The sequence below is a fragment of the Oncorhynchus gorbuscha genome, linkage group LG14, assembly GCF_021184085.1.
Source record: "Oncorhynchus gorbuscha isolate QuinsamMale2020 ecotype Even-year linkage group LG14, OgorEven_v1.0, whole genome shotgun sequence".
In the NCBI taxonomy this organism is placed as follows: Eukaryota; Metazoa; Chordata; class Actinopteri; order Salmoniformes; family Salmonidae; genus Oncorhynchus; species Oncorhynchus gorbuscha.
In genome coordinates this window covers 28,670,836-28,697,405 of record NC_060186.1, presented here as the reverse complement: position 1 = coordinate 28,697,405, position 26,570 = coordinate 28,670,836, and the positions used below count along the sequence as shown (strand labels likewise).

Sequence of the window (26,570 nt, the reverse complement as noted above, 5' to 3'; positions counted from 1 at the left end):
TCAGTGGCATGACTGGGTAAGATGTGTGTTTGCGAGGCAGAGATCTTGGGTTTGAGTCTCATGAGCCACATCAGGAGGAAGCGGTACTCGCTAAGCAAGCAGTGTGATGTCCTTTACATTAGCTTATGACTTACTTTACTTCACAGATTGATCTGATTATTTTTAGTCTCTGTGCAGATCTCCAGGCCTGGTTTCTTCAGACAGAACTCTGGTGGGAGTTGCAGCTTCAAGCTTCCAGATCTGCGTAAGACCAACCATCACCGTAGTGATAGTGGAGGAGTAGCATCTCCCCCCCGGCTCAGCCCCCAGTCCACCCCTCACAGCGCAGATGAGCTGCCCCACTGGCTGTCTGGAGGAGATTCCTATAACCACGCCTGCAGGAGGATACCAATGGTAAGAGACTGTGGGGGAATCTCAATAGTCTTAAGTGGCTTCCTCTCCTTCTCCTATACACTGAGTATACCAAACATTAGGAACACATTGCTAATATTGAGTTGCACACCCCCTCCCCCCTTTTGCCCTCTGAACAGCCTCAGTTCATCGGGGCATGGACTCTACAAGGTGTCGTAAGCGTTCCACAGGGATGCTGGCCCATGTTGTCTCCAATGCTTCACACAGTTGATACACATGGGAAACTGTTGAGTGTGAAAAACCCAGCAGCATTGCAGTTCTTGACACAAACCGGTGCGCCTGGCACCTACTACCATACCCCGTTCAAAAGGCACTTAAATATTTTGTTTTGCCAATTCACCCTCTGAATGGCACACATAAACAATCCATATATCAATTGTCTCAAGGCTTATTAAACATCCTTCTTTAACCTGTCTCCCCTTTATCTACACTGATTGAAGTGGATTTAACAAGTGACATCAACAAGAGATCATAGCTTTTACCTGGATTCACCTGGTCAGTCTATGTCATGGAAAGGTATTGTTAATGTTTTGTATACTCAGTGTATATCCAATATTGATATTTCTAACATTCATTCTTCCAACAGGATGTGCTTAAAATCAACAGTATCTTTGAGGCTCGTGTTGGAAAGAAACATCTGAGGAGGGTCTATCACATTGCTGAGACCAGCTCAGGGAGAGGTGAGTGCGAGATTCTTTCAACCCCCAAAACATTATTTCAATGCTCTCCATTTTGTAACACTTTTTTCATTTTTGTTGCAGTCACAGATGAAAACACTGACTCAGAAAGTGAGACAGAGGACAGGGCTAAAGGTATAATGTGACCAACTGACATCTTTCACAATTCCATAAAGTGCTTCTGTCAGTATCAAATGAATCTTCCCTTTTTCTACCCCTCTCCTTCATTACCTTTGCTTTTCCTTCCTTTCCTTCCATACCCTCCTTCCCCTCTCACAGCCCATCGGCAGCGCATGTCCTCAGTCCAGTCTATCCTGAGCCAGCCGGGAGAGGGTCAGTACTGTAACAAACACAGCTCTCTGGACCTCACCAGGAATCTGAAGGAGCTTCATCAACGCCAGCTCTTTGAGTACTTTCTGGTTGTGGCGCTGCACAGCACCAAGGCTGGCGTCCACTACCTGCCGGAGGTCACACAGCACTTTCCCCTCAAGGTGAGGAGAATGGTTTGAACATGGGGCTGCCGTCTTAGAGGCTCCTGCTGTTTTTTTCATTATTTTCTATGCTGATCTTACATTTTTTTGCACATAATGTCTCCGCCATAATTTCCCATGACCGAAAACAGCTTTTGGACATCAGAACAGTGATCAATAACCTCAATTTGGATGAAGATATCTACTTTAACAAGTCGACAGCCCTGGACGTTCTGCTTACTCTGGACCCTGATCCCAGGACTCGAAAGAGGAAGTGGTGGCAAAAAAAGAGGCAAGCTGTAACATAGATGCAGGGAGTCAGGAAGCAGGTGCAGTTATGGAATGATACAAACCAAAAGATACGTCTGACATGGAAACACTAACAATACTACTTGCTGACTGATAACTATAGGGCGCTAAATAAACGGTAGGTAATCAAGGGAGTAATGAAGTTCAGGTGTGACTGATGACGAGACTCAGGTGTGCGTAAAGATGGGTTGCCAGGACCGGTGGTTATTCAACTGGTGATGTCGAGGGCTGTAGTGGGGAAGCGGGAGTGGACGTGACACAAGCGACGCCGCGTCATACGGAGATTACGTCAGCGAGCATGTAGACCGCGATTAACTCCTTCATTTGTAACAAGTTTCAGTAAATTATTTTTGGTAGCATTTCTATGTTAAAGATTTTTTTCAACCTGTTGCGACGAGCAATCCCGTATCCGGGATCCTATTTATAGCCTCAAGCTCATTACCATAATGCAACGTTAACTATTCATGTAAATCGCAAATGAAATGAAATAAATATATTTGCTCTCAAGCTTAGCCTTTTGTTAACAACACTGTCATCTCAGATTTTCAAAATATGCTTTTGAACCATAGCTAAACAAGCATTTGTGTAAGAGTATTGATAGCCTAGCATAGCATTTAACCTTAGCATTCAGCATGCAACATTTTCACAAAAACAAGAAAAGCATTCAAATAAAATAATTTACCTTTGAAGAACTTCGGATGTTTTCAATGAGGAGACTCTCAGTTAGATAGCAAATGTTCAGTTTTTCCAAAAATATGATTTGTGTAGGACAAATCGCTCTGTTTTGTTCATCACGTTTGGGTAAGAAAAACGCAAACTTTTTTCCAAATGAACTCCATAATATCGACAGAAACATGGCAAACGTTGTTTAGAATCAATCCCCAAGGTGTTTTTCACATATCTATCGACGATAAATCATTCGTGGCAGTTTGGTTTCTCTTCTGAAGAAAATGGAACGCGCATGGACCTGGAGATTACACAATAATTTCGACGGAGGACACCGGGCGGACACCTGGTAAATGTAGTCTCTTATGGTCAATCTTCCAATTTATATGCCTACAAATACGTCACAATGCTGCAGACACCTTGGGGAAACGACAGAAAGTGCAGGTTCATTCCTGGCGCATTCACAGCCATATAAGGAGACATTGGAACACAGGGCATTCATAATCTGGACCATTTCCTGTATTGAAATTTCATCTTGGTTTCGCCTGTAGCATTTGTTCTGGGGCACTCACAGATAATATCTTTGCAGTTTTGGAAACGTCCGAGTTTTTTATTTCCAAAGCTGTCAATTACATGCATAGTCGAGCATCTTTTCGTGACAAAATATCTTGTTTAAAACGGGAACGTTTTTTATCCAAAAATTAAAAGAGCGCCCCCTCATCTCGAAGAAGTTAAATTGCTGATTTTCCCCATATTCCATCCAGTTCGCTTTATTTTTATAATATATTACACTTGATCGTTCTTGAATACGTTTCTCCAGTTCTTTTTGGTTTTCCTCTAACTTATTCTGTACCTCTATGGGACAGTTTTATTGCTATCTATCTGTACTGTTAGTCCCTCTATTTCCATTGTTGATATATGACTCACCATCTGGATTCGGTCTTATGTAGCAAATTTGTAATTATTTTTTAAACATTATATAAAAGTAGAGACTCGCTGCATTTGAGGAACAATGGGAAAGCAATTCTGCTTCGAAAGTTGTTCAACTTGTAAACTCACTTTTGAGAAAATCTCCTTTCAATGTTTTGCTATCTAGTGAAGAGCACTTCTTTGTCTATGCCCATTCAGCATCGTTCACACCCTCGCCCTAAGCTTTGGCCCCACCCATCTCGTTTCGCTCTCGAAGCGCACATTTGACGCTCTGGCCGATGATTTGTTTACCTCTGGATAACATGAAAACAGTCTAACCAACTCTGCTGGCAGCAATTTCATTACTCTTTTTATTTACCGATGTTTACTGACACTGGCCATATTCAACGGGTGTTGTACACACATCACGTAACGTTAGCTAACGATCCAACCAGCCAACATTAGCTAGTTAAACTGTAAACAGTGCCAACAATGCCACAGTGCTAGGAGCTAACAAACCATATTCAATGTTAGCTAGCTAACGGTACATTTTTAGCTTGAAATTAAACCACTTCCTGTCAAAATTAGAAAATGTGTCATAACTAAAAAGCTAACGCTAGACTATCTTACCTGTAAACATCATCGTGCATGGACACGTCTCCCTGTCAGGAATGCCGTGCCATGGTTGCCCTGAGTTTGAAGATGTAATCCGGAGAATGGTGTTTCCTCCATCTCTTTAGCTATCATACTCTGATTCCACTGATTTCAAAACTTGATCCTCCAGAAAGTGGAGAGCCACACTTATGCAGCTCCACTACACAATAAAAAACATTTAAAGACGCGTTTGACAGGATTACCAACACAGACTGATTCTATGGCAAACCAATCCAAAGTCCTCTCTCGGCATGTCCAGCCCACTCATTATCTCAGCCAATCATGGCTAGTGGGAAGGTTGCTGACTTTTTCTGTGGCTTAACCAACAAGGCTCGTAATTTAACCTCTAATGAATCCCCATCCCGCATGATGGAGCGTAATCATCGACTGACACTAATTAGCATAACGCAACGAACATAAATATTCCTAGAAAATATTCCTATTCATGAAAATCACAAGTGAAATATATTGAGACACAGTTTAGCCTTTTGTTAATCACCCTGTCATCTCAGATTTTCAAAATATGCTTTACAGCCAAAGCTAGACAAGCATTTGTGTACATTTATTGATAGCCTAGCATAGCATTTTGTCCAGCTAGCAGCAGGTAACTTGGTCACGGAAATCAGAAAGGCAATCAAATTAAATAGTTTACCTTTGATGAGCTTCGGATGTTTTCACTCACGAGACTCCCAGTTAGATAGGCAATGTTCCTTTTTTCCAAAAATATTAATTTTTATAGGCGAAATAGCTCCGTTTGTTCTTCACCTTTGGCTGAGAAATCGCCCGGAAATTGCAATCACGAAAACAGCTAAAAATATTCCTAATTAGCTCCATAATATTGACAGAAACATGGCAAAGGTTGTTTATAATCAATCCTCAAGGTGTTTTTCAAATATCTATTCGATAATATATCCACCGGGACAATTGGTTTTTCAGTAGGACCGATTGGAATAATGGCTACCTCTGTATTTTATGCGAGAATCACTCTGGGAGCCATCAGGTGACCAGTTGCGCAATGTAGCCGCTTACGGGTATTGTTCAACATAAATGCGTAAAACTACGTAACAATGCTGTAGACACCTTGGGGAATACAGAGAAAAAGTAATCTGGTTGATAGCCCATTCACTGCTCAATAGGGACGCATTGGAACGCAGCGCTTTCAAAACGTGAGGCACTTCCGGATTGGATTTTTCTCAGGCTTTCGCCTGCAATATCAGTTCTGTTATACTCACAGACAATATTTTTACAGTTTTGGAAACTTTAGAGTGTTTTCCATCCTAAACTGTCAATTATATGCATATTCTAGCATCTTGTCCTGACAAAATATCCCGAAAGCTCACATGTTCAAGAAGGCATTTCTGCCCAAAAAATGCATTTTGATAAGAAAAATATGTTTTACGTAAAACGACTTTCCTGTGAAGTTGTGACTTGTGACATACATCTAGTTTCCTGAATTGGGTCACATATGAACTCTTTTGACCTAAATCGCTTTTGTTTTAAAGATGAGTATGAGATGAGCGTGAGTGTTTTGTTGTCGAATGTGCAATCTCGATTAGCTCTGCTAGAGACTATCCTATCAACGGGACCTGAAAAACTGTAAGGTACTATGTTTCTCGGAGTTGCTGGTATTTCTATGCATCCTCAAGACCAGATGGCAAACTTGGGTAAGGGGAGAGGGGGAGTGGTGTGTCTCATGGTTAACAACAGCTGGTGCGTGATGTCTAATGTTAAGTCTTGAGTTTTTGCTTGCATGAGTTAGAATACCTCATGATAAGCTGCAGACCATACTATCTACCAAGAGTTTTCATCTGTATTTTTCATAGCTGTCTATTTGCCACCACAAACCGATGCAGGCACTAAGACCACACTAGACAAGCTGTATAGGGCCATAAGCAAACAAGAAAATGCACAGAGGTGACATTTCTCATGGCCGGTCATTTTGATGCAGGACAACTGAAATCCGTTTTACCTCATATTTACCAGCATGTCACCTGTGCAGCTAGAGGCGAAAAACTCTAGATCACAGAAATGCATACAAGACTCTCCCTCGCCCTCCCTTTGGCAAATCAGACCATAGCTCGATCCTCCTGATTCCTGCTTACAAGCAAAACACTCAAACAGGAGGTAATGTGTTGTTTGCCTCGAAGCGAGCGTAGTTCAATATGGAAGTGGTCTGACAAATCAGATGTTAAATTATAGGACTCTTTCGCTATAGCACAGACTGGAATATGTTCTGAGATTTACAACATCAGTCACCAGCTTCATATATAAGTGCATCGACATCGTCATCCCCATTGTGACTGTCCGTACATAACCCAACCAAAAGCCATGGATTACAGCGAACATTAGCACTAAGCTAAAGGCTAGAGCTTCCAATTTCAAGGAGCGAGACATTAATCAAGACGCTTATAAGAAATCCCACAACGACCACCGGCGAGCCATAAAACAGGCAAGGCGCCATTACAGGACCAAGATCGAATCCTACTACGCTGACTCTGATGCTCATTGGATTGTGGCCATGAAATGCTTTGAAAGGCCGGTCATGGCTCACATCAACACCATCATCCCAGACACCCTGGACCCACTCCAATTTGTGCACTGCCCCAACAGTGATGAGGGGTGGTAGTTTGACCGTGGACCCATAGCGGATGCAGGCAATGAAGCAGTGATCTCTGAGATCCTGACTGAAAACAGCAGATCCACAGATGATCTCTATTGCACTCCACATTGCCCTTACCCACCTGGACAAAAGGGAATACCTACGTAAGAATGCTATTCTTTGACTACATCTCCGCATTCAACACCATGTCACTTTCAAGCTCATCATCAAGCTCTGAACACCTTCCTGTGCAACTGAATCCTGGTCTTCCTGACGGGCCACACTCAGGCAGTGCGGGTAGGAAACAACAGATCCGCCACATTGACCAACACTGGGTCCCTCAGGGGTGGGTGCTTAGTCCTCTCCTGTTCTCCCTGTTCTCCCAGGGCTGCGTGGCCATGCACAACTCCAACACCATCATCAAGTTTACTGATGACACGACGGTGGTAAGACTGATAACCGATGAGGCATTCTATAGGGAGAAGGTCAGAGAGCTGGCAGTGTGGTGCCAGGACAACCCCTCCCTCAACATCAGCAAGACAACGGAGCTGATCGTGGACTCCAGAAAACGAACGACGGTGCGAGCACGCCCCCATCCACATCGAAGGGGCTGTAGTGAAGGGAGTCGAGAGCTTCAAGTTCCTCTGTGTCCACATCACTGAGGAATTAACATGGTACACATACACCCCACTCAGTTGTGAAGAGTGCACGTCAGCACCTCTTTTCCCTCAGGAAACTAAAAAGATTTGGCATGGGTCCTGAGATCTTCAAAAGGTTCTACAGCAGCAACATTGAGAGAATCCTGACTGGTTGCTTCACTGCCTGGTACGGCAATTGTTTGGCTTCCGACCGCAAGGCACTACAGAGGGTAGTGCGTACGGCCCAGTACATCACTGGGGCTAAGCTGCCTGCCATCCAGGACCTCTACACCAGGCGGTGTGAGAGGAAGGCCCTAAAATTTATCAAATCAAATCAAATCAAATCAAATTTATTTATATAGCCCTTCGTACATCAGCTGATATCTCAAAGTGCTGTACAGAAACCCAGCCTAAAACCCCAAACAGCAAATAATGCAGGTGTAAAAGCACGGTGGCTAGGAAAAACTCCCTAGAAAGGCCAAAACCTAGGAAGAAACCTAGAGAGGAACCGGGCTATGTGGGGTGGCCAGTCCTCTTCTGGCTGTGCCGGGTAGAGATTATAACAGAACATGACCAAGATGTTCAAATGTTCATAAATGACCAGCATGGTCAAATAATAATAAGGCAGAACAGTTGAAACTGGAGCAGCAGCACAGTCAGGTGGACTGGGGACAGCAAGGAGCCATCATGTCAGGTAGTCCTGGGGCACGGTCCTAGGGCTCAGGTCCTCCGAGAGAGAGAAAGAAAGAGAGAATTAGAGAGAGCATATGTGGGGTGGCCAGTCCTCTTCTGGCTGTGCCGGGTGGAGATTATAACAGAACGTGGCCAAGATGTTCAAATGTTCATAAATGACCAGCATGGTTGAATAATAGTAAGGCAGAACAGTTGAAACTGGAGCAGGAGCATGGCCAGGTGGACTGGGGACAGCAAGGAGTCCTCATGTCAGGTAGTCCTGGGACATGGTCCTAGGGCCCAGGCCAGTTGAAACTGGAGCAGCAGCATGGCCAGGTGGACTGGGGACAGCAAGGAGTCATCATGTCAGGTAGTCCTGGGGCATGGTTCTAGGGCTCAGGTCCTCCGAGAGAGAGAAAGAAAGAGAGAAGGAGAGAATTAGAGAACGCACACTTAGATTTACACAGGACACCGAATAGGACAGGAGAAGTACTCCAGATAAACAAACTGACCCTAGCCCCCCGACACATAAACTACTGCAGCATAAATACTGGAGGCTGAGACAGGAGGGGTCAGGAGACACTGTGGCCCCATCCGAGGACACCCCGGACAGGGCCAAACAGGAAGGATATAACCCCACCCACTTTGCCAAAGCACAGCCCCCACACCACTAGAGGGAAATCTTCAACCACCAACTTACCATCCTGAGACAAGGCCGAGTATAGCCCACAAAGATCTCCGACACGGTACAACCCAAGGGGGGGGGGGGACCCAGACAGGCCGACCACAACAGTGAATCAACCCCCCAGGTGACGCATCCCCCAGGGACGGCACGAGAGAGCCCCAGCAAGCCAGTGACTCAGCCCCCGTAACAGGGTTAGAGGCAGAGAATCCCAGTGGAAAAAGGGGAACCGGCCAGGCAGAGACAGCAAGGGTGGTTCGTTGCTCCAGAGCCTTTCCGTTCACCTTCCCACTCCTGGGCCAGACTACACTCAATCATATGACCCACTGAAGAGATGAGTCTTCAGTAAAGACCCCAGCCACCCCAGTCATAGACTGTTCTCTCTACTACCGCATGGCAAGCGGTACCGGAGTGCCAAGTCTAGGACAAAAAGGCTTCTCAACAGTTTTTACCCCCAAGTCATAAGACTCCTGAACAGGTAATCAAATGGCTACCCGGACTATTTGCATTGTGTTCCCCTCCAACCCCTCTTTTACGCTGCTGCTACACTCTGTTTATCATATATGCATAGTCACTTTATCTATACATTCATGTACACCCTCAATTGGCCCGACCAACCAGTGCTCCCGCACATTGGCTTACCTCAATCAGTCTGACTAACTGGTGTCTGTATGGAGCCTAGCTGTTTTTATAGCCTCGCTACTGTTATTTTTCAGTCTTTTTACTGTTGTTTTTATTTCTTTACTTACCTATTGTTCACCTAATACCTTTTTTTGCACTATTTAGAGCCTGTATGTAAGCATAAGGTCTACCTACACCTGTTGCTTTTAGCGCACGTGACAAATTAACTTTGATTTGATTTGATAGGCTCAATCAAGCTTGTTGTCTTCACTACTTTCTTACGTCATTCTCGCTGGCTCCAAAAGTTTAAAACGTGTTGATAGGGGACAGAATGCGGTCGGACCATCAAATAATTGAAATTTACATCACTCTTACAGATTTTCCACATTGGTGAGGATATTGGAAATGTAATCAAAGGCTGTTGGATGACAACTTGTTTTTAACCAGGACAGAATAGTTTATAACTGACTTTCCTAACATAGCATAGATACAGCAGATCCCATTATTGTATGGGACACTGTTAGTCCTACCCACACCGTATTCGGTAGCGTAATCATAGCCTCAAGCTCATTACCATAACGCAACGTTAGCGATTTCTAAAAATCGCAAATGAAATGAAATAAATATGCCTATCCTCAAGCTTATCCTTTTCTTAACAATCCTGTCGTCTCAGATTTTCAAAATATGCTTTAGAACCAGAGAAAATCAATAATTTGTGTAAGAGTGGTGATAGCTAGCTTAGCATTTAGCGTTAGCATTTAGCACGCAACATATTCACAAAAACCAGCAAAGGGATCAAATAAAATAATTTACCTTTGAAGAACTTCAGATGTTTCAATGAGGAGACTCTCAGTTACATAGCAGATGTCCAGTTTTTCCTGAAAGATGCTTGTGTAGGACACAACGTTCCGTTTTGTTACTATGCATTTGGCTACCGAAACTAACCGAAAATTCAGTCACCTACACGTCAAACTTTTTTCCGAATTAACTCCATAATATCGACTGAAACATGGAAAACGTTGTTTGAATCCATCCTCAAGGTGTTTTGTCATATATCTCTTCATTGAAATGCCATTCCTGGAAGCCTGCATTGTTCTCAGATTCGGATGGAAAAATACTGGTACCTGACTTTTGCGCACCAATTTCCACGCAGACACCGTGCGGGACCCCTGGTAAATGTAGTCTCTTATGGTCAATCTTCCAATGATATGCCTACAAATACGTCACAATGCTGCAGACACCTTGGGGAAACGATAGGAAGTGTCCGTTCATTCCTGTCGCATTCACAGCCATATAAGGCGATCATGGAAAACGTGCCATCAGAAATCCTGTTGATTTCCTGGTCGCTCAAACATCTTGGTTTTGCCTGTAGGTTTTGTTCTAAGGCACTCACAGTGAAAATCTTTGCAGTTCTGGAATCGTCAGAGTGTCTTCTTTCCAAAACTATCAATTCCAAGCATAGTCGAGCATCTTTTCGTGACAAAATATTGCGCTAAAAACGGGCACGTCTTTTTATCCAAAAATGAAATACTGCCCCTAGAGTCTTAACCGGTTAAAATGTGTCTTTAGAGGCCATGCAATTCAATACTCATCTTTAAAACAAAAGCCATTTAGGTCAAAAGAGTTCATATTAACAATGGAAATAGTACAGATAGATAGCAAAAAAACTGTCCCATGGAGACACAGAACAATTTAGAGGAAAAACAAACAGAACTGGAGGAACTTATTCAAGAAAGATCAAATGTAATATATTATCAAAAATAAAGCGGACTGGATGGAATATGGGGATAATTGCACCAAATATTTTTTTTATCTTCAACATATTAAGCATGCTACTAAAAATAATTTACTTAAACAAATGACCCATGATTCACCAAACTATTTTATTGAAAGAGGACGCAAAGTACTTTAATAAGCGTGATCACATCTGGCCGTGATTCATAAAGGTAATGTCATGTTTGGGAATCATGAGTGGCGCAGCGGTCTAAGGCACTGCATCTCGGTGTTTCAGACGTCAATACAGACACCCTGTTTGATTCCAGGCTGCATCACAACCGGCCGTGATTGGGAGTCCCATAGGGTGGCGTACAATTGGCCCAGCGTCGTCCAGGTTTGGCCGGGGTAGGCCGTCATTGCAAATAAGAATTTGTTCTTAACTGACTTGCCTAGTTAAATGAAGGTAAAAAAAAGTTCATCGTAAAGATTTCTTTCCATTAATACAGCTGTTAATTAACAACTGTACAAAAAGACTAATTTGAAAGCCACATTTCAGAGGAGGAACTTATTGATGCAATTATAGCCTTTCTTTATTATTATAAACTCCAGGGCTGGATGGCATACCAGTTGAGGAATACCAAATATCTGTTGATATACTCAGAGGACCGTTATTAGCATGTTTTAACCACTCCTATAAAAGTTTTACATTATCAGATACTCAACAGGAAGGTCTGATTCTTGTTACTGAAACATGATCCAGGTGACCTAGGTGGTAATATAAAGATCCAGTCCATTAAAAAAATTGGAGGCCCATACACTTCAGTGTTGACATGCAAAAATAATAATAATAATAATAATGTCCGGGTAAATCTCAACCAAAATATCCGGTCAGAGACCGGAAGAACTGCGCTGCCTTGTGTCTGTTTGACCTAGAAACAAATCGTAGGCAAATGACAAGACTGTTGACATCGTGTGGAAGCTGTAGGTATTGCAACCCCGGCCCCATTTAATGTGGATCACGTTTAACAATGGGTTGAAGTGGCGCATGGATATATTTTCCCATTTTCAGTGATCAGATTTTCCTGCACTTTTCGATGAAACGCACGTTCTGTTATAGTCACAGCCGTGATTTAACCAGTTTTATAAACGTCTGAGTGTTTTCTATCCACACATACTAATCATATGCATATACTATATTCCTGGCATGAGTAGCAGGGCGCTGAAATGTTGCGCAATTTTTAACAGAATGTTCGAAAAATTAGGGGGTAGGCATAACAGGTTAAAGAGTATTTTGTGTAGATTTTTGACAAAAAAATGATTTCAATAATTTTAATCCCACCTTTTAGCACAATAAAATGTGGGAAAAGTCAAGGGGTGTGTCACGCCCTGGCCTTAGTTATCTTTGTTTTCTTTATTATTTTGGTTAGGTCAGGGTGTGATATGGGTGATTTATGTGTTTTGTCTTGTCTAGGGGTTTATTAGATTCATGGGGTTGTGTTCAGTTTAGTTGTCTAGGAAAGTCTATGGTTGCCTAGAGTGGTCATCAATCAGAGGCAGGTGTTTATTGTTGTCTCTGATTGGGAACCATATTTAGGCAGCCATATTCTTTGGGTAGTTTGTGGGTGATTGTTTCCTGTCTTTGTGTTTTATGCACCAGTTAGGACCGTTTCGGGTTTATTGTTTTGTATCCTGTTCATGGTTGAGTTACCTTATTAAATTAACATGAACTCTAACCACTCTGGGTTTTGGTCCGCCTCTCCTTCCCAGGAAGAAAGCCGTGACGGGGTGTGAATACTTTCTGAAGGCACTTTATAGCATGTGCACACATGCATACTAACGACACACACCACTTATGCTGCTCCTAATGTCTATCATCTATCCTGTTGCCTAGTTACTTTATCCCTACATACAGTATATGTACATAGCTAACCTCAATTACCTTGTACATTGACTCGGTACTGGTACTCCCTGTATATAGCCACTATGTCACTTGTTTCTTTATTGTTCACTGTGCATTTATTCCTCGTGTTACTATTTACATGTTTTATTCTATATCTTTATCTTAACTCTGTATTGTTGGAAAAGGACCAATAAGTAAGGCTTTCACTGTTAGACTACAGCTATTGTTTACGAAGCGTGTGTCAAATAGAATGTGATTTGATTTGAGTGCCTGGACAGAAAATGTGTCCTGACCAAGCCCCTTCTCCACAGAAATTGCACTTTGGGGAGTATAAAAATGTTTTGAATTTTAAAGTGATAGGATAGTTAGAAATCTGTCGATGGTTCCACTTAACCTTCCAATTGTCTTAGCATTGGGTAATTCTCTGAGATCTGCAATGGGTCTTCAGGAAAGTGTTTAGATGTTAAAGGCTAAGTGTTGATTTGGGTCGGGATTAGACTCGGTGTTTGATGGATTTCGTATTTTGACCCAGACGTATGATGTTTTGTCCTGCTCTTTCTGCAGCTGGAGCGGAGCTTCAAGTTCATGAAGGAGACAGAGGATCAGCTAAGGATCATCCCCCAGTTCTGTTTCCCTGATGCTAAGGACTTGAAGCCAGTAGAGAACTACCCCAGGTCAGCAGGATCACACTCATAATGCACTAATCTAATATAGCCTATATGTCTTTGTAATCATACACAGTTCTAATGTTAAGAAAAGCACTTTATAGATAGAATGTATTTAGCTATTTATTATGGATCTGTACCATACTTTACTCTTATTAACCTCGTGAACCAAAATACTGACCTTGGAGACTATGTGGTCCAGTAAACATTACCCCATTGGGCCTATGTCGGTATTCAGTGGGCAAGGTGGGTACGGGCTAGCCCACAGCAATCCAACAACGTTGCAAAACACTAAGCCCACACCAGCCCCAAACGGGCTAGCCCACAACAAGCCCAACACAGGCTAGCCTACACTAGCCAAACAAAGGTTATCCAACACCCATCCCACATCAGCGCAACATGGGCTAGCCTACACCAATCCCAAATCAGCCCAACACATGCTAGCCTACACCAGCCCAATACGTGCTAGCCTACAACAGCCCAACACAGGCTAGCCAACACCAGCCCAACACAGGCTAGCCTACAACAGCCCAACACAGGCTAGCCCATGTCAAGCCTTCAACAGCCCAACACATTTTAGCCCACACCAGCCCAACACAGGCTAGCCCACACCAGCCCAACACAGGCCAGCCCACACCAAGCCCAATAGGGGCTAGCCCACACCAAGTGGCTCATTTCAATATTTGTCAGGCATGGTTAGCACACAATTATTTTCGGGGAAATTTATAGTACCTGTCCTGTGAAAATCTCACTTTTAAAAGTTCATATTATGTTAACTCATAACAAAATAATGTTGTTGACTCATCCTATACATCCTATGTATTTGTGGCCAAAGCATACATTGGAGGAGGGAAAAAACACTTAAAAGATCTTAAACTTGTATCTCAAAGAGACCAATTAAAAATGCTTGCCATTTCATCATAGATTAGCTGGCCAATCAGTGGTCTACTCACAGAAAAGCTGCTTTTCAACATACTTAATTTTAATTTATTTCACTCATATTGTGATTAATTATTGGCCATATTTCATAAAAATCTTTAAACACTGAACAGTGACTTTGTGTTCTGTTGTGTGATGAGACATTTTTAGGGGATCTTGTGCACTGCCAATGATGAGGTCTATAAAATTACTTAAATAAGTGCCAAATGTGATATATGAGAAACTTAACAGTTTCTCTTGTAAAAATATATTTTGAATATATTTTGAAAGAAACATCTTGGTTATCCAATTATGCAATTTATGCATTGAAATAAAGTTTAATTAATTATAAATAAATATATTCCTATGAAATTGCAACAGTGTATTGGCCCAATATAGGCAGCTTACATGGGGCCAATATTTTTGTCTGCAATGGGCCCACATCATTCTAAGATGGAAATTTTTGCTGGGAAAGGACAGGCTTATTTCAGGCAAAATGAGGGCTGCCCTCACCAGATATGGGCTGCCCACATTGGGTCACACTGGGCCAATGCCTTGGGGGCCAACGTGGAGCTGTTGAGCAAAGGCACATTGGCCCAATATGGAGAGTCAGCATGGGGACAATATGTTTGCCTGCATTGGGCCCACATCATACCAATGTGAACATGTTTTCTGGGGGGTTAATATCACAATCCTATAAGCATATTATACATATATTTATTGTATTTTATTTTTCCACAGTGAAATGTTCTCTTTCGTTTTGACTGGCGAAGATGGAAGCAGGAGGTTTGGATACTGTCGTCGTCTACTGGTACATTTTGCATGTATTCCTTCAGTACACATATACACTACTTGCCCAAAGGTGTGTGGACACCAGCTCGTTGAACATCTCATTCCAAAATCATGGGCATTAATATGGAGTTGGTCTGCCCCTCCACTTTTCTGGAAAGGCTTTCCACTAGATGTTGGAACATTGCTGCGGGAACTTGCTTCTATTTAGCGACAAGAGCATTATTGAGGTTGGGAACTGATGTTGGGTGATTAGGCCTAGGTTGCAGTGCATTTCGGGCAGGTAGCGTTCTCCTGGCAGCCGCCAAACCCAGATTTGTCAGTCAGACTGCCAGACAGACAGTGAAGCGTGAATCATCACTCAGAGAACGCCTTTCCACTGCTCCATAGTCCAATGGTGCTTTGCACCACTCCAGCCGACGCTTGGCATTGTCCACGGTGATATTAGGCTTGCTCGGCCATGGAAACCCATTTCATGAAGTTCCCGACAAACAGTTATTGTGCTTATGATGCTTCCAGAAAAAGTTTGGAACTTGGTAGTGAGGTGTAGTAACAGATGATTTTTATGCGCCACGTGCTTCAGCACTCGGTGATCCAATTCTATGAGCTTGTGTGGCCTACCACTTTGTGGCTGAGCTGGTGTTGCTCCTAGACATTTCCATTTCACAATAACAGCACTTACAGTTGACCGGGGAAGCTCTAGCAGAAATTTAATGAACTGACTTGTTTGAAAGGTGGCATCCTATGATGGTGCCACGATGAAAGTCACTCAGCTCTTCAGGCCATTTTACTGTCGATGTTTGTCTATGGAGATTGCATGGCGTGTGCTCGATTTGATACACCTGTCAGTGATGGGTGTGGCTGCAACAGCCAAATCCACTCATTTGAAGGGGTGTCCACATACTTTTATGTATATCTATAGTGTACCATACAGACAGACAGACAGTCACCGACAGGAAGTGGTTATCTATGATGTCAGCTGAGTAAATAACCATGATACTGCAAATAGAGATGGACTGGTGGGAAACAGTTATTCCCTGAGATGGATTCAGCGGAAATATGTGTGTGTATGTGTGCGCTTATGCGTGTGCTTTACTGTGTGTATAGTGTTGTAGATGCTTGTGTGTTGTTATTTTTGTGAAAACATCCTCAAGTCTCTTTCACCCTGCAGGAAAAAAACAGCATAGGCCAGCATACATTTCAAGCTGGTCTATGCTGGTTAGTGCTGTTCAGATGCTGGTCAAACTGGTATGACCAGTATGATCTAACTGGTCATGCTGGTCTGATCAGCATGGTCTAGCTGGTTATGCTGGCAGACCGGTGTTCATTGTGCTTTAGCTGGTGACCAGTGTTTGTTGTGTTTTTGCTGGTGACCAGCCTTTGCAAAAACCAGCATCAAAACACATTATGCTGGCCAGCCAGAGTGGATTTTCACAAGCTCCATTCAGAATAGATAGCAATAGTAATGGATTTTTGTTGTAGTCACTAACTCCGCCATGGCTTGTTGTCCAAAGCCTATGGAGAAATTAATGTTTTTTTCGTAGGGTTTTTGGAAAAACACTGAAAATAATATCTGTGGTAAACACAGTCTTAGGTGATCTTATGCGTTTTGTTCTATGAGATCATCTTCATCAGCTGACATCACTTCTTGTGAATTTTGAACCATTTTTGTAATCAAAGCAAGCATATAAAGCACATAATGGCTTGAAAATTCATAAAGGTAATGTCATTTTTGGTTTGATTCCAGGCTGCATCACAATCGCCTGTGATGGGGAGTCCCATAGGGCGGAGCACAATTGCCCCAGCGTCGTCCTGGTTTGGCCGGTGTAGGCCGTCATTGTAAATAAGAATTTGTTCTGAACTGACTTGCCTAGTTAAATAAATAAAGGTGACTGATATTATTTATTAGATTGAGCCTGTGTTAAAGGTGAACTGCACAGACTGATTCTACATGTGTTCCGGTGCTCATTAAGAAATGCAGTGGCTATTACTGAAGCCCAAACGGGTTGTCTTTGGATTGTGGTTTAATGTGGGTGTTTCTTGGGTCTGCCTTTGCCATTCAATCACAACAAACAAACAAGGGCAGTAGTGAGTAACTTAGTGACAGCGAGGTAAGCTATGATAGCTTTGTTATGGAGTTAAGTTTTGAAGTTGAGGACTTCTCTTCTCCTGACTGACTCGCCATCAGAAGATGTTCTTGTTTTCAGCCAACCTGACAACAGCTAACTAGCTATATCTTGGGGATAGCTACAGCTGACTAGCATATCTAGCTAGCTGGTATTTCTCTGTCAAATCACAGTTATGCCAAGATAGCAAGAAGTACCAGCGTCTGGAATGTGTTTCACGAGACACTTGTTCTACAACATCTTGCTACTAATGTAAAGTTTAGACATGTTACAGTTGAAACAATATCAACTGCCAACACAATATTCTACAACTGGCTAGTTACACTTTACCTATAAAATTCAAATAAGTTGTGGGTAGAGTACAACCATAGACAGAACAAGGGTTCTATCTGTGGTTATATTCTACACACAGTTAAAATACGTTTTGTGCACCAAATTCCCCATATTCTTTTTTAATCTTCAACATAGAAATGCTACCAAAAATAACTTACTGAAACTTGTTACAAATGACGAATCATGACTTCGCCAAACTATATTTTGAAAGAGGAAGCAAAATGACTTTAAGCATATGTTTTTGTTTCAGACTCCTCCATCTCTACTAACCGAAGTTAAATGTATGGATTTTTTTCTCTATTAATAATGTAAAACTAACAGCTGTACAGAAAGACTCAGGTAAAGGCCAAATTACAGATGAGGAACTTCGTGATGCAATAGCAAAAGTGTGCAAAGCTGTCATCAAGGCAGACTTTGAATAATCTAAAATATATTTTGATTTGTTTAGCACTTTTGTGGTTACAACATGATCCCATATGTGTTATTTCATAGTTCTGATGTCTTCACTATTATTCTACAATCTTGAACAGTAAAAATAAACTTTTGTCTGGTACTGTATATCTTCCATTGCCGATACAGATACTGTAACTATCAGCATTTTGTCTCCTGGTTGTCATCGCCTCGTATGGTGTCCCGTATAAGCCAGTTCCCTGACATGTTTGAAGAATACACAGGGTCTAGTTTGGATGTAAAAAAATATATTTCACCTTTATTTAGCCAGGTAGGCTAGTTGAGAACAAGTTCTCATTTACAACTGTGACACAGCCAAGATAAAGCAAAGCAGTGCGACAAAAACAACAACACAGAGTTAGACATAAACAAACGTACAGTCAATAACACAATAGAAAAATCTATGTACGGTGTGTGCAAATGAAGAGTAGGGAGGTAAGGCAATACACAGGCCATGGAGGCGAAATCATTACAATTAGCATTAACACTGGAGGGATAGTTGTGCAAATGATGATGTGCAAGTAGAGACACTGGGGTGCAAAAGAGGAAATGGATAAGTAGCAATATGGGGATGAGGTAGTCGGGTGTGCTATTTACAGATTGGCTGTGTATAGGTACAGTGATCAGTAAGCTGCTCTGACAGCTGATGCTTAAAGATAGAGAGGGAGATATAAGACTCCAGCTTTAGTGATTTTTGCAATTCGTTCCAGTCAATGGCAGCAGAGAACTGGAAGGAAAGGCAGCTAATGAAAGTATTGGCTTTGGGGGTTACCAGTGAAATATACCTGCTGGAGCGCATGCTACGGGTGGGTGTTGCTATGGTGACCAGTGAGCTGAGATAAGGTGGGGCTTTACCTAGCATACACTTATAAATGACTTGGAGCCAGTGGGTTTGGCGACGAGTATGTAGTGAGGGCCAGCCAATTAGAGCATACATGTTGCAGTGGTGGGTAGTATATGGGGCTTTGGTGATAGACTACATCCAATTTGCTGAGTAGAGCATTGGAGGCTATTTTGTAAATGTAAAAGACATCGTCGAAGTCAAGGATCAGTAGGATGGTCAGTATTACGAGATTATGTTTGGCAGCATGAATGAAGGAGGCTTTGTTGAGAAATAGGAATCTGATTCTAGATTTAATTTTGGATTGGAGATGCTTAATGTGAGTCTGGAAGGAGAGTTTACAGTCTAACCAGACACCTAGTTATTTGTAGTTGTCCACATAAGTCAGAACCGTCCAGAGTAGTGATGCTGGTCGGGCGGGAGTGTGCGGGACGCAATTGGTTGAGGAACATGCACTTAGTTTTACTTGCATTTAAAAGCAGTTGGAGGCCTCAGAAAGATTGTTGTATGGCATTGAAGCTGGTTGAAGGTTTGTTAGCACAGTGTCCAAAGAAGGGCCAGAAGTATACAGAATGGTGTCGTCTGCGTAGAGGTGAATCACCAGCAGCAAGAGCGACATCATTGATATATACAGAGAAAAGAGCCTAAGATTTGGACCCTGTGGCACCCCCATAGAGACTGCCAGAGGTCCGGACAACAAGCCCTCCGATTTGACTCACTGAACTCTATCTGAGAAGTAGTTGGTGAACCAGGTGAGGCAGTCATTTGAGAAGCCAAAGGCTATTGAGTCTGCCGTAAAGAATGCGGGGATTTACAGAGTTGAAAGCCTTGGCCAGGTCGATGAAGACGGCTGCATAGTACTGTCTTTTATCAATGGAGGTTATGATATCGTTTAGGACCTTGAGCGTGGCTGAGGTGCACACATGACCAGCTCGGAAACCAGATTGCATAGTGGAGAAAGTGTGGTGGGATTCAAAATTGTCAGTGATCGGTTTGTTAACTTGGCTTTCGAAGATTTTAGAAGGGCAGGATGGGTCTAGAATGTCTCCCCCTTTGAAGAGGTGGGTGACCGCGGCAGCTTTCCAATCTTTGGGGATCTCAGACGATACAAAAGAGAGGTTGAATAGGCTGGTAATAGGGGTTGCAACAATTTCAGAAGATAATTTTAGAAAGAGAGGGTCCAGATTGTCTAGCCCAGCTGATTTGAAGGGATCCAGATTTTGCAGTTCTTTCAGAACATCAGCTGCCTGGATTTGGGTGAAGAAGAAGTGGGGGGGGGGCTTGGGCAAGTTGCTGCAGGGGGTGCTGAGATGTTGGCCGGGGTAGGGGTAGCCAGGTGGAAGGCATGGCCAGCCGTATAAAACTGCTTATTGAAATGATCGATTACCGTAGATTTATCGGTGGTGACAATGTTTCCTATCCTCAGTGCAGTGGGCAGCTGGGAGGAGGTGCTCATATTCTCCATGGACTTTACAGTGTCCCAGAACGTTGTTCAGCTAGTACTACAGGATGCAAATTTCTGTTTGAAAAAGCTAGCCTTAGCTTTCCTAACTGCCTGTGTATTTGTTCCTCACTTCCCTGAAAAGTTGCATATCACGAGGGCTGTTCGATGATAATGCAGAACGCCACAGGATGTTTTTGTGCTGGTCAAGGGCAGACAGGTCTGGAGTGAACCAAGGACTATATCTATTCCTAGTTCTACATTTTTTGAATGTGGCATGCTTATTTAAGATGGTGTGGAAGGCCCATTTAAAGAATAGGCATTCTGTAGTAATCCTTAGTATCTTGTTTAGGGTGTCTTCCATTCTTTTTCGTTAGTTTTAGTTGGATTGTGCTAAGAACTGTGAGCTCTCCCACCATCCACACACACCATAGATTAAAATTTAGATATAGATAATCTGATGTGTGTTTACCACCACCATTTGTCTGCCCCTAATGGCCAGGAGCGTAAATGCCCGCAAAATACCATAATCTAAGATGCACCCAAATTGGTTCCAACACATCGGCCCCTAATTGCAACCAACAATTAACCAAAACATAAAAGAAGGAGACAATAAAGTGAAATGTGAGTGAGAATCTTCCCTTCTTCTGTGGGTCTGAGTTCTTCACAGGTCCCTCTGTACCCTCGTGAATTAGACAGATCTAGGTAACAGGTCTGTCCAGTTCTCCTGTTCTGGTTTTCAGTCTCAGAGTCTGGACCAGAGCCGCCTTGTCAGGGTAGGTTTCCGACACCTTTCCAATCAGCCTTGCAGTAGGATCCATGATGATGAACAGGTCTCCCACGGAAAAACATCTCTTCTGTTTCAAGTTTCAAATGTTATTAGTCATATCTACGAGATACGCATGGTATACAGTACATTGTCCAATGAAATTCTTACTTGCATGTCAAATCAAATTTTATTTGTCACATGCGCGAATACAACAGGTGTAGCCCTTACAGTGAATTGCTTACTTACAAGCCCTTAACCAACTATGCAGTTTTAAGAAAATACCCCCCCCCAAAAAAAATTAAGTGATAAGAATAACAAATAAAAGATGTACGTAGAGTTATTAAAGTGACTATGCATATATATTAAAGTGACTATGCATAACAGAGTAGCATCAGCGTTCCAGAGGGGGGGGGACAATGCAAATAGTCTGGGTAGCCATTTGATTAGCTGTTCAGGAGTCTTATGGCTTGGGGGTAGAAGCTATATAGGAGCCTCTTGGACCTAGACATGGCGCTCCGGTACCGCTTACCATGCGCTAGCAGAGAGAACAGTCTATGACTAGGGTGGCTGTTCCTTCTCGATAATGCAACAACAATAACAAAAATTGTAAAAATAAGAATATGAACAGAACATAAATGGCAGTAAAAATAGAATCACAAACATTCTGAGCAAACAAAGTAATAAATCACGCAAATATAGCCATAGAAAAGCAGTCGAGCAGGAACCGACAAGGCACATGCTCTCCTCAGCGCCGCCATTGTTCGTTCCACTTTTGTCTTTCTTGTAACAACGGTAAGCACTCCTTCACCCATTGTTTCCAGAATAGATTGGCCAAGTACTGAACTTGTCTCCACCTTCTCCTGGTGTAAAGTAGAGCACTTTTCTCACCAGACGAAGAAGACACTCCCACACTCCACGATGATGAAAACCAGCAGGAGTGTTGAGGTTCCACTTTATTCCACTTGATAGCAAGACACTCTATCTTGCTGTGGTCCATAGCTGCCAGTGCTTCTCTGAGCTCTCTTTCAGCTTCAATGAAATTTGTACCATTATTTGTGAGACTACCTTATGTGAGACACTTGACTTTGGCGACACATGGCTCTTCGCACAACGCTAATACAGGAATTGGTGTCCAATAACGAACTTCAGGGTTTATTGCTCTGCCTGCCATGCAAGTGAAAATGATACCATAACTTTTGACCATATATTAATAATTCACCTGACTGTAAGGGGTGCGCAACCGGTAGCAGGGAAGTCAGACGCCGGAGAGCAGAACTAGGTAATAGCCGGAGCAGTTTAATAGCAAAACCAATGGCATAAAAATAACAAGACATGGGTACAAAACCCGTCGCGCACCAGTCAACACGTGCACAAGCACCTACAATAAACAATCCCACACAAAGACATGGGGGGAACAGAGGGTTAAATACACAAGTAATTGAGGGAATTGAAACCAAGTGTGAGGAAAAACAAGACAAAACACATGGAAAATTAAAAGTGGATCGATGATGGCTGGAAGACCAGCGACGCCGACCGCCGAGCTCTGCCCGAACAAGGAGAGGACCCGACTTTGTCGGAAGTCGTGACACTGACATCAGAGTGCTCAGCTGAACACTGTATATTGGAAACACTCGGTTTGTTACTTTAACTAAATGATAACCCATCTTTGTTAAACATAAATTCCAAACTTGTTTTTGCACAGATTCCTCAACACGGTTAGCTTTTTACAGCTAGGACCGCTATTTCTTTTCCCAGAATCCTACTTAAAGGACAGGTTAAAGCCTGCTTGAAAGAGGCACTAAGCTGCTAACATTAGCAATCAAGCTAACAAAGTTAGTCCCAGATGAGTTTTCCAATGGAGCCCTCTTTTTCTGGAGAGGTAAACAAATGGTTAAAGCGCTGTAGGAGCTGTATCTACTACGCTTTGTTTTGGGATAAACTGGATCACTCAGAGTTCCAATGCAGCAATTGTTTGCTTGCTGAGGATTATAGGCTTGAGGGTGACTTCCTTGATCATACAGGTAACGCATGGTGGAATGTTTACCTTTTCTATACCGGTGGCTGGACGGTGTTCACATGTTGGATGAATCTCTGTCTTGACATTTGCCATTATCCAACTGGCCGGTGTTGCCCGGAGTTTGTTCGCCAGGGGAGCCATCTCCTGCCCCCCCCCCCCCCCAATCTGATAGTGGAGGCAAAGGAGCACAGCAAGAGGAGCATGGCAATCAACGATGGTCCCATGTCACGAGCCGCAGAGACCGATTCAGTGACCTGCTGCAATGCAGCCTACACTCCCAACGAGAGGCCCGGAGAGGATTCAAACAACAAATTGCTTCGCCGGCCTGGAGCCTGATCTTCCTGTGTCTGTGTCTGTGGCCGATGTGCCTACTCCTTCCCCCTACGATTTTGAAGTCGACATCGGCAACCTTCCATTCCTGCTCTGGATCGAGTGGGGCTTCTCCATCTGTTCGGAGGCCTGCACCATCCTGTGAAGTGCGGGAGTGGGCGGATATCCTCGTCCTTCTTGTCAGCCGTAATTTAGGGCAGCTCCATGGTAAGAAATGTGACTGCTCCTGGTGCAAAAACAATGTCCTATCCCAGAGCTCAAGTAAATGACATTACGAAGCACTCCCGAATTTACTACGCCAGGACATGGACATAGATTCTATCGTAGTCCATGTGGATTTAATGACATTATGAAAGGCAACTCTGAACAGTTGAAACTGGATTTCAAAGAGTTGATTGACTCTCTGCTAGACACTAATAAAATACCCACAATATATGGCCCTGTGCCCTTTCTCATTCGTGACAGTGAATGCTTTAGCAGGATTCTTTCTCTTCACAACTGGCTACGTGATTATTGCAGCTCAAGGGGTGTAACTTTTGTTGACAATTTCGTTACCTTTTGGGAGGAAAAACACGTTTTATAAGGAGGACGGGATCCACCCAAATCATGTGTGTTCCTGGATCCTTTCACAGCATTAATAGGCTGCGTTGAGACTAACTTATCTATTACCCAACCACAGCTCATTTAATCCCTGCCATTGTGTCGTTAAGCTGTCATAATGACTAGCACTATGTCATACTCCCATAGTCTGTTCTGGACTTGTGGACTGAAGAGACCTCTGGTGGCATGTCTTGTAAGGTATGCATGGGTGTCTGAGCTGTGTGCTAGTCGTTTAAACGGACATCTCTGTGTAGTGAAGTCAATTTCTTTTTTTTCTTCTTTTTTTTTGCAATTTCCCTAAGTCCCTCTTTGTGGCACCTGACCATATGACTGAACAGTAGTACAGGTGCAAAACAACTAGAGCCTGTAGAACCTGCCTTGCTGATAGTGCTGTTAAGAAGTTAGAGCAGTGCTTTATTATAGACATACTTCTCCTTGGCAGCAGCTAATGGGAATCCATAATAAATACAAAACCCCCACATTTGTGAAAGGAGGAATGTCAGGACAACAATTCTTTATTGTGGCAAATCTGCCATATTCTGTTCTCCAAAATTCCCGTGGTGATGTCGTCAGATGACACGATCAGAAATAACTTTTCTGCAGGCAGAGTTGGCCCTCATGATACAATACTTCTTTAGAAATGCAGATAATGTGGTTTCTTACAGCATGTCCCGGCTGCTTGTGAATGCGCTGTAGGAATCTTTCTCTCTGACTGAAACTAATGAGTACTAGACCACCCAATGCAGCTCTGACATTCAGTTTCTACTTGACTGACTGTACTTGAGAGTCACCAGCAGAGGTCAGAATTGAGTATTTTTTATTTTCCTTCTGAGCTATAGAAGAGTATCTCTGAGTTTAAGAAACCAAGCAACTGAGGCTTTGAGACATAGTTAATCAGTCGATTAGTAGAGTCCTTTACAACAACATTCACCGTCGGGCCCCTTTTAATCTCTGGATCATCTGACAGGATTGAATGGGGGTCCAAAGCAGGCTTTGGCCATTCCTCCTCTGATTTTAAGAGAAAGTCTGGGCCCTCTATCCATATTTTACAAGCCAGAAAGCTGTCAGCCTACAACCCTCTGGAAGCTTCATAAGCAGGATTCTACTTGATGCTGATATATCTCCACTAAGACACTTTTGTGGCTTCTCTTAAGGTTGCTACTTGGTTAGACACAAAGTTGTGAAATCGTCTCTTCTCGCTTTCAATGTCCAAAACTTTGACTGTCCCAGTTGAAGTGACAACTATTTCCTCAACATTCTGTCGACTTGAACCGCCAACACAGCAGCCGTGAGAATGGTAGTCTGCTTCAAGGGAGCGATTTGCTTTTCCCAGCATGAATGAAAGATGTACCGGTTTCTTGTTAATCCTGCTGAAAAAAACAGCTTAGGCTGGTGAACAGTGTTGTGTTTTGCTGGTGACCATAGGGGTATACTATGTACTGGGTTTGAGGACTTAGTGGTAACTTTTTTGTCAGTGCTGAGTTCAATTAAGGTTAACTGGTCATACGAAAGTGGCTCACCTTTTAGCCAGGTAAATTTCTATGACAACAAATCCTTCAGAACTAAGATGGTTGCTAACTCAATGCTAACTCAATTTATCCTAAATAAAGTGTCTGGGCCACAAGTTGAGGATTTTTGTCATATTATTTGACTGTGGCGCTATGCTATTCAGTGGTTGCGGATGACAATTATACCGCTTAAGGGATGGGTAGCGTCAAGAAGTTTGTGCAACCACTGTGTCAGATTTCAAAAAAGGCTTTACAGCGAAAGCACACTTTACGATTATGTTAGGTCAGCTCCTAGCCACAGAAACCCATACCACCATTTTCCAACCAAGAAGAGTGTCACAAAAGTCAGAAATAGCATTAAAATGAATCACTTACCTTTGATAATCTTCATCTGCTGGCACTCCAAGGTTTCCATGTTATACAACAAATGTTCGTTTCGTTCGATAAAGTTCATCTTTATGTCCATGGTGGCACAATGCTTGCTCTCAAAGGCACAATGCATGCTATCAAAACCAATTCGAAAATTTTAAAAAGTACAATAAAAGATAGTAGAAACACGTCAAATTATGTTTATAATCAATCCTCTGGTTGTTTTTGTTATGCATAATAATAATAATAATATTTCAACCGGACAAAAGCTTCGTCAATGGAAAAGGTAAACAAGAAATGCGCGCTCCCGATCACGTCCTTGGTTCATGTCTGGAAATTTTGACTGTCCTCTCATTGAAAGCGGTGTATCTCCCTCATTTTTCAGAGTAAAAGCCTGAAACAACGCCTAAAGACTGGTCATATGTTGAGGAAGCCATAGCAATCGTGAACTGGGTCCTAAGTCTTTGTATGGTGGATAGGCTTTCAATGG

General features: G+C 42.8%; 1 protein-coding gene across 1 annotated transcript in view; it reads left to right on the top strand.

The window, feature by feature from the left end:
• Positions 1–26,570, top strand: part of LOC123994750 (DENN domain-containing protein 2A-like) — a 43,970-nt gene that overhangs the window by 3,938 nt on the left and 13,462 nt on the right. The window contains exons 6-11 of the mRNA XM_046297703.1: positions 178–393; positions 998–1,091; positions 1,173–1,223; positions 1,368–1,579; positions 13,489–13,598; positions 15,249–15,318. Coding sequence (XP_046153659.1) covers positions 178–393; positions 998–1,091; positions 1,173–1,223; positions 1,368–1,579; positions 13,489–13,598; positions 15,249–15,318 — 753 coding nt within the window. The remainder of the gene's footprint in view (positions 1–177; positions 394–997; positions 1,092–1,172; positions 1,224–1,367; positions 1,580–13,488; positions 13,599–15,248; positions 15,319–26,570) is intronic.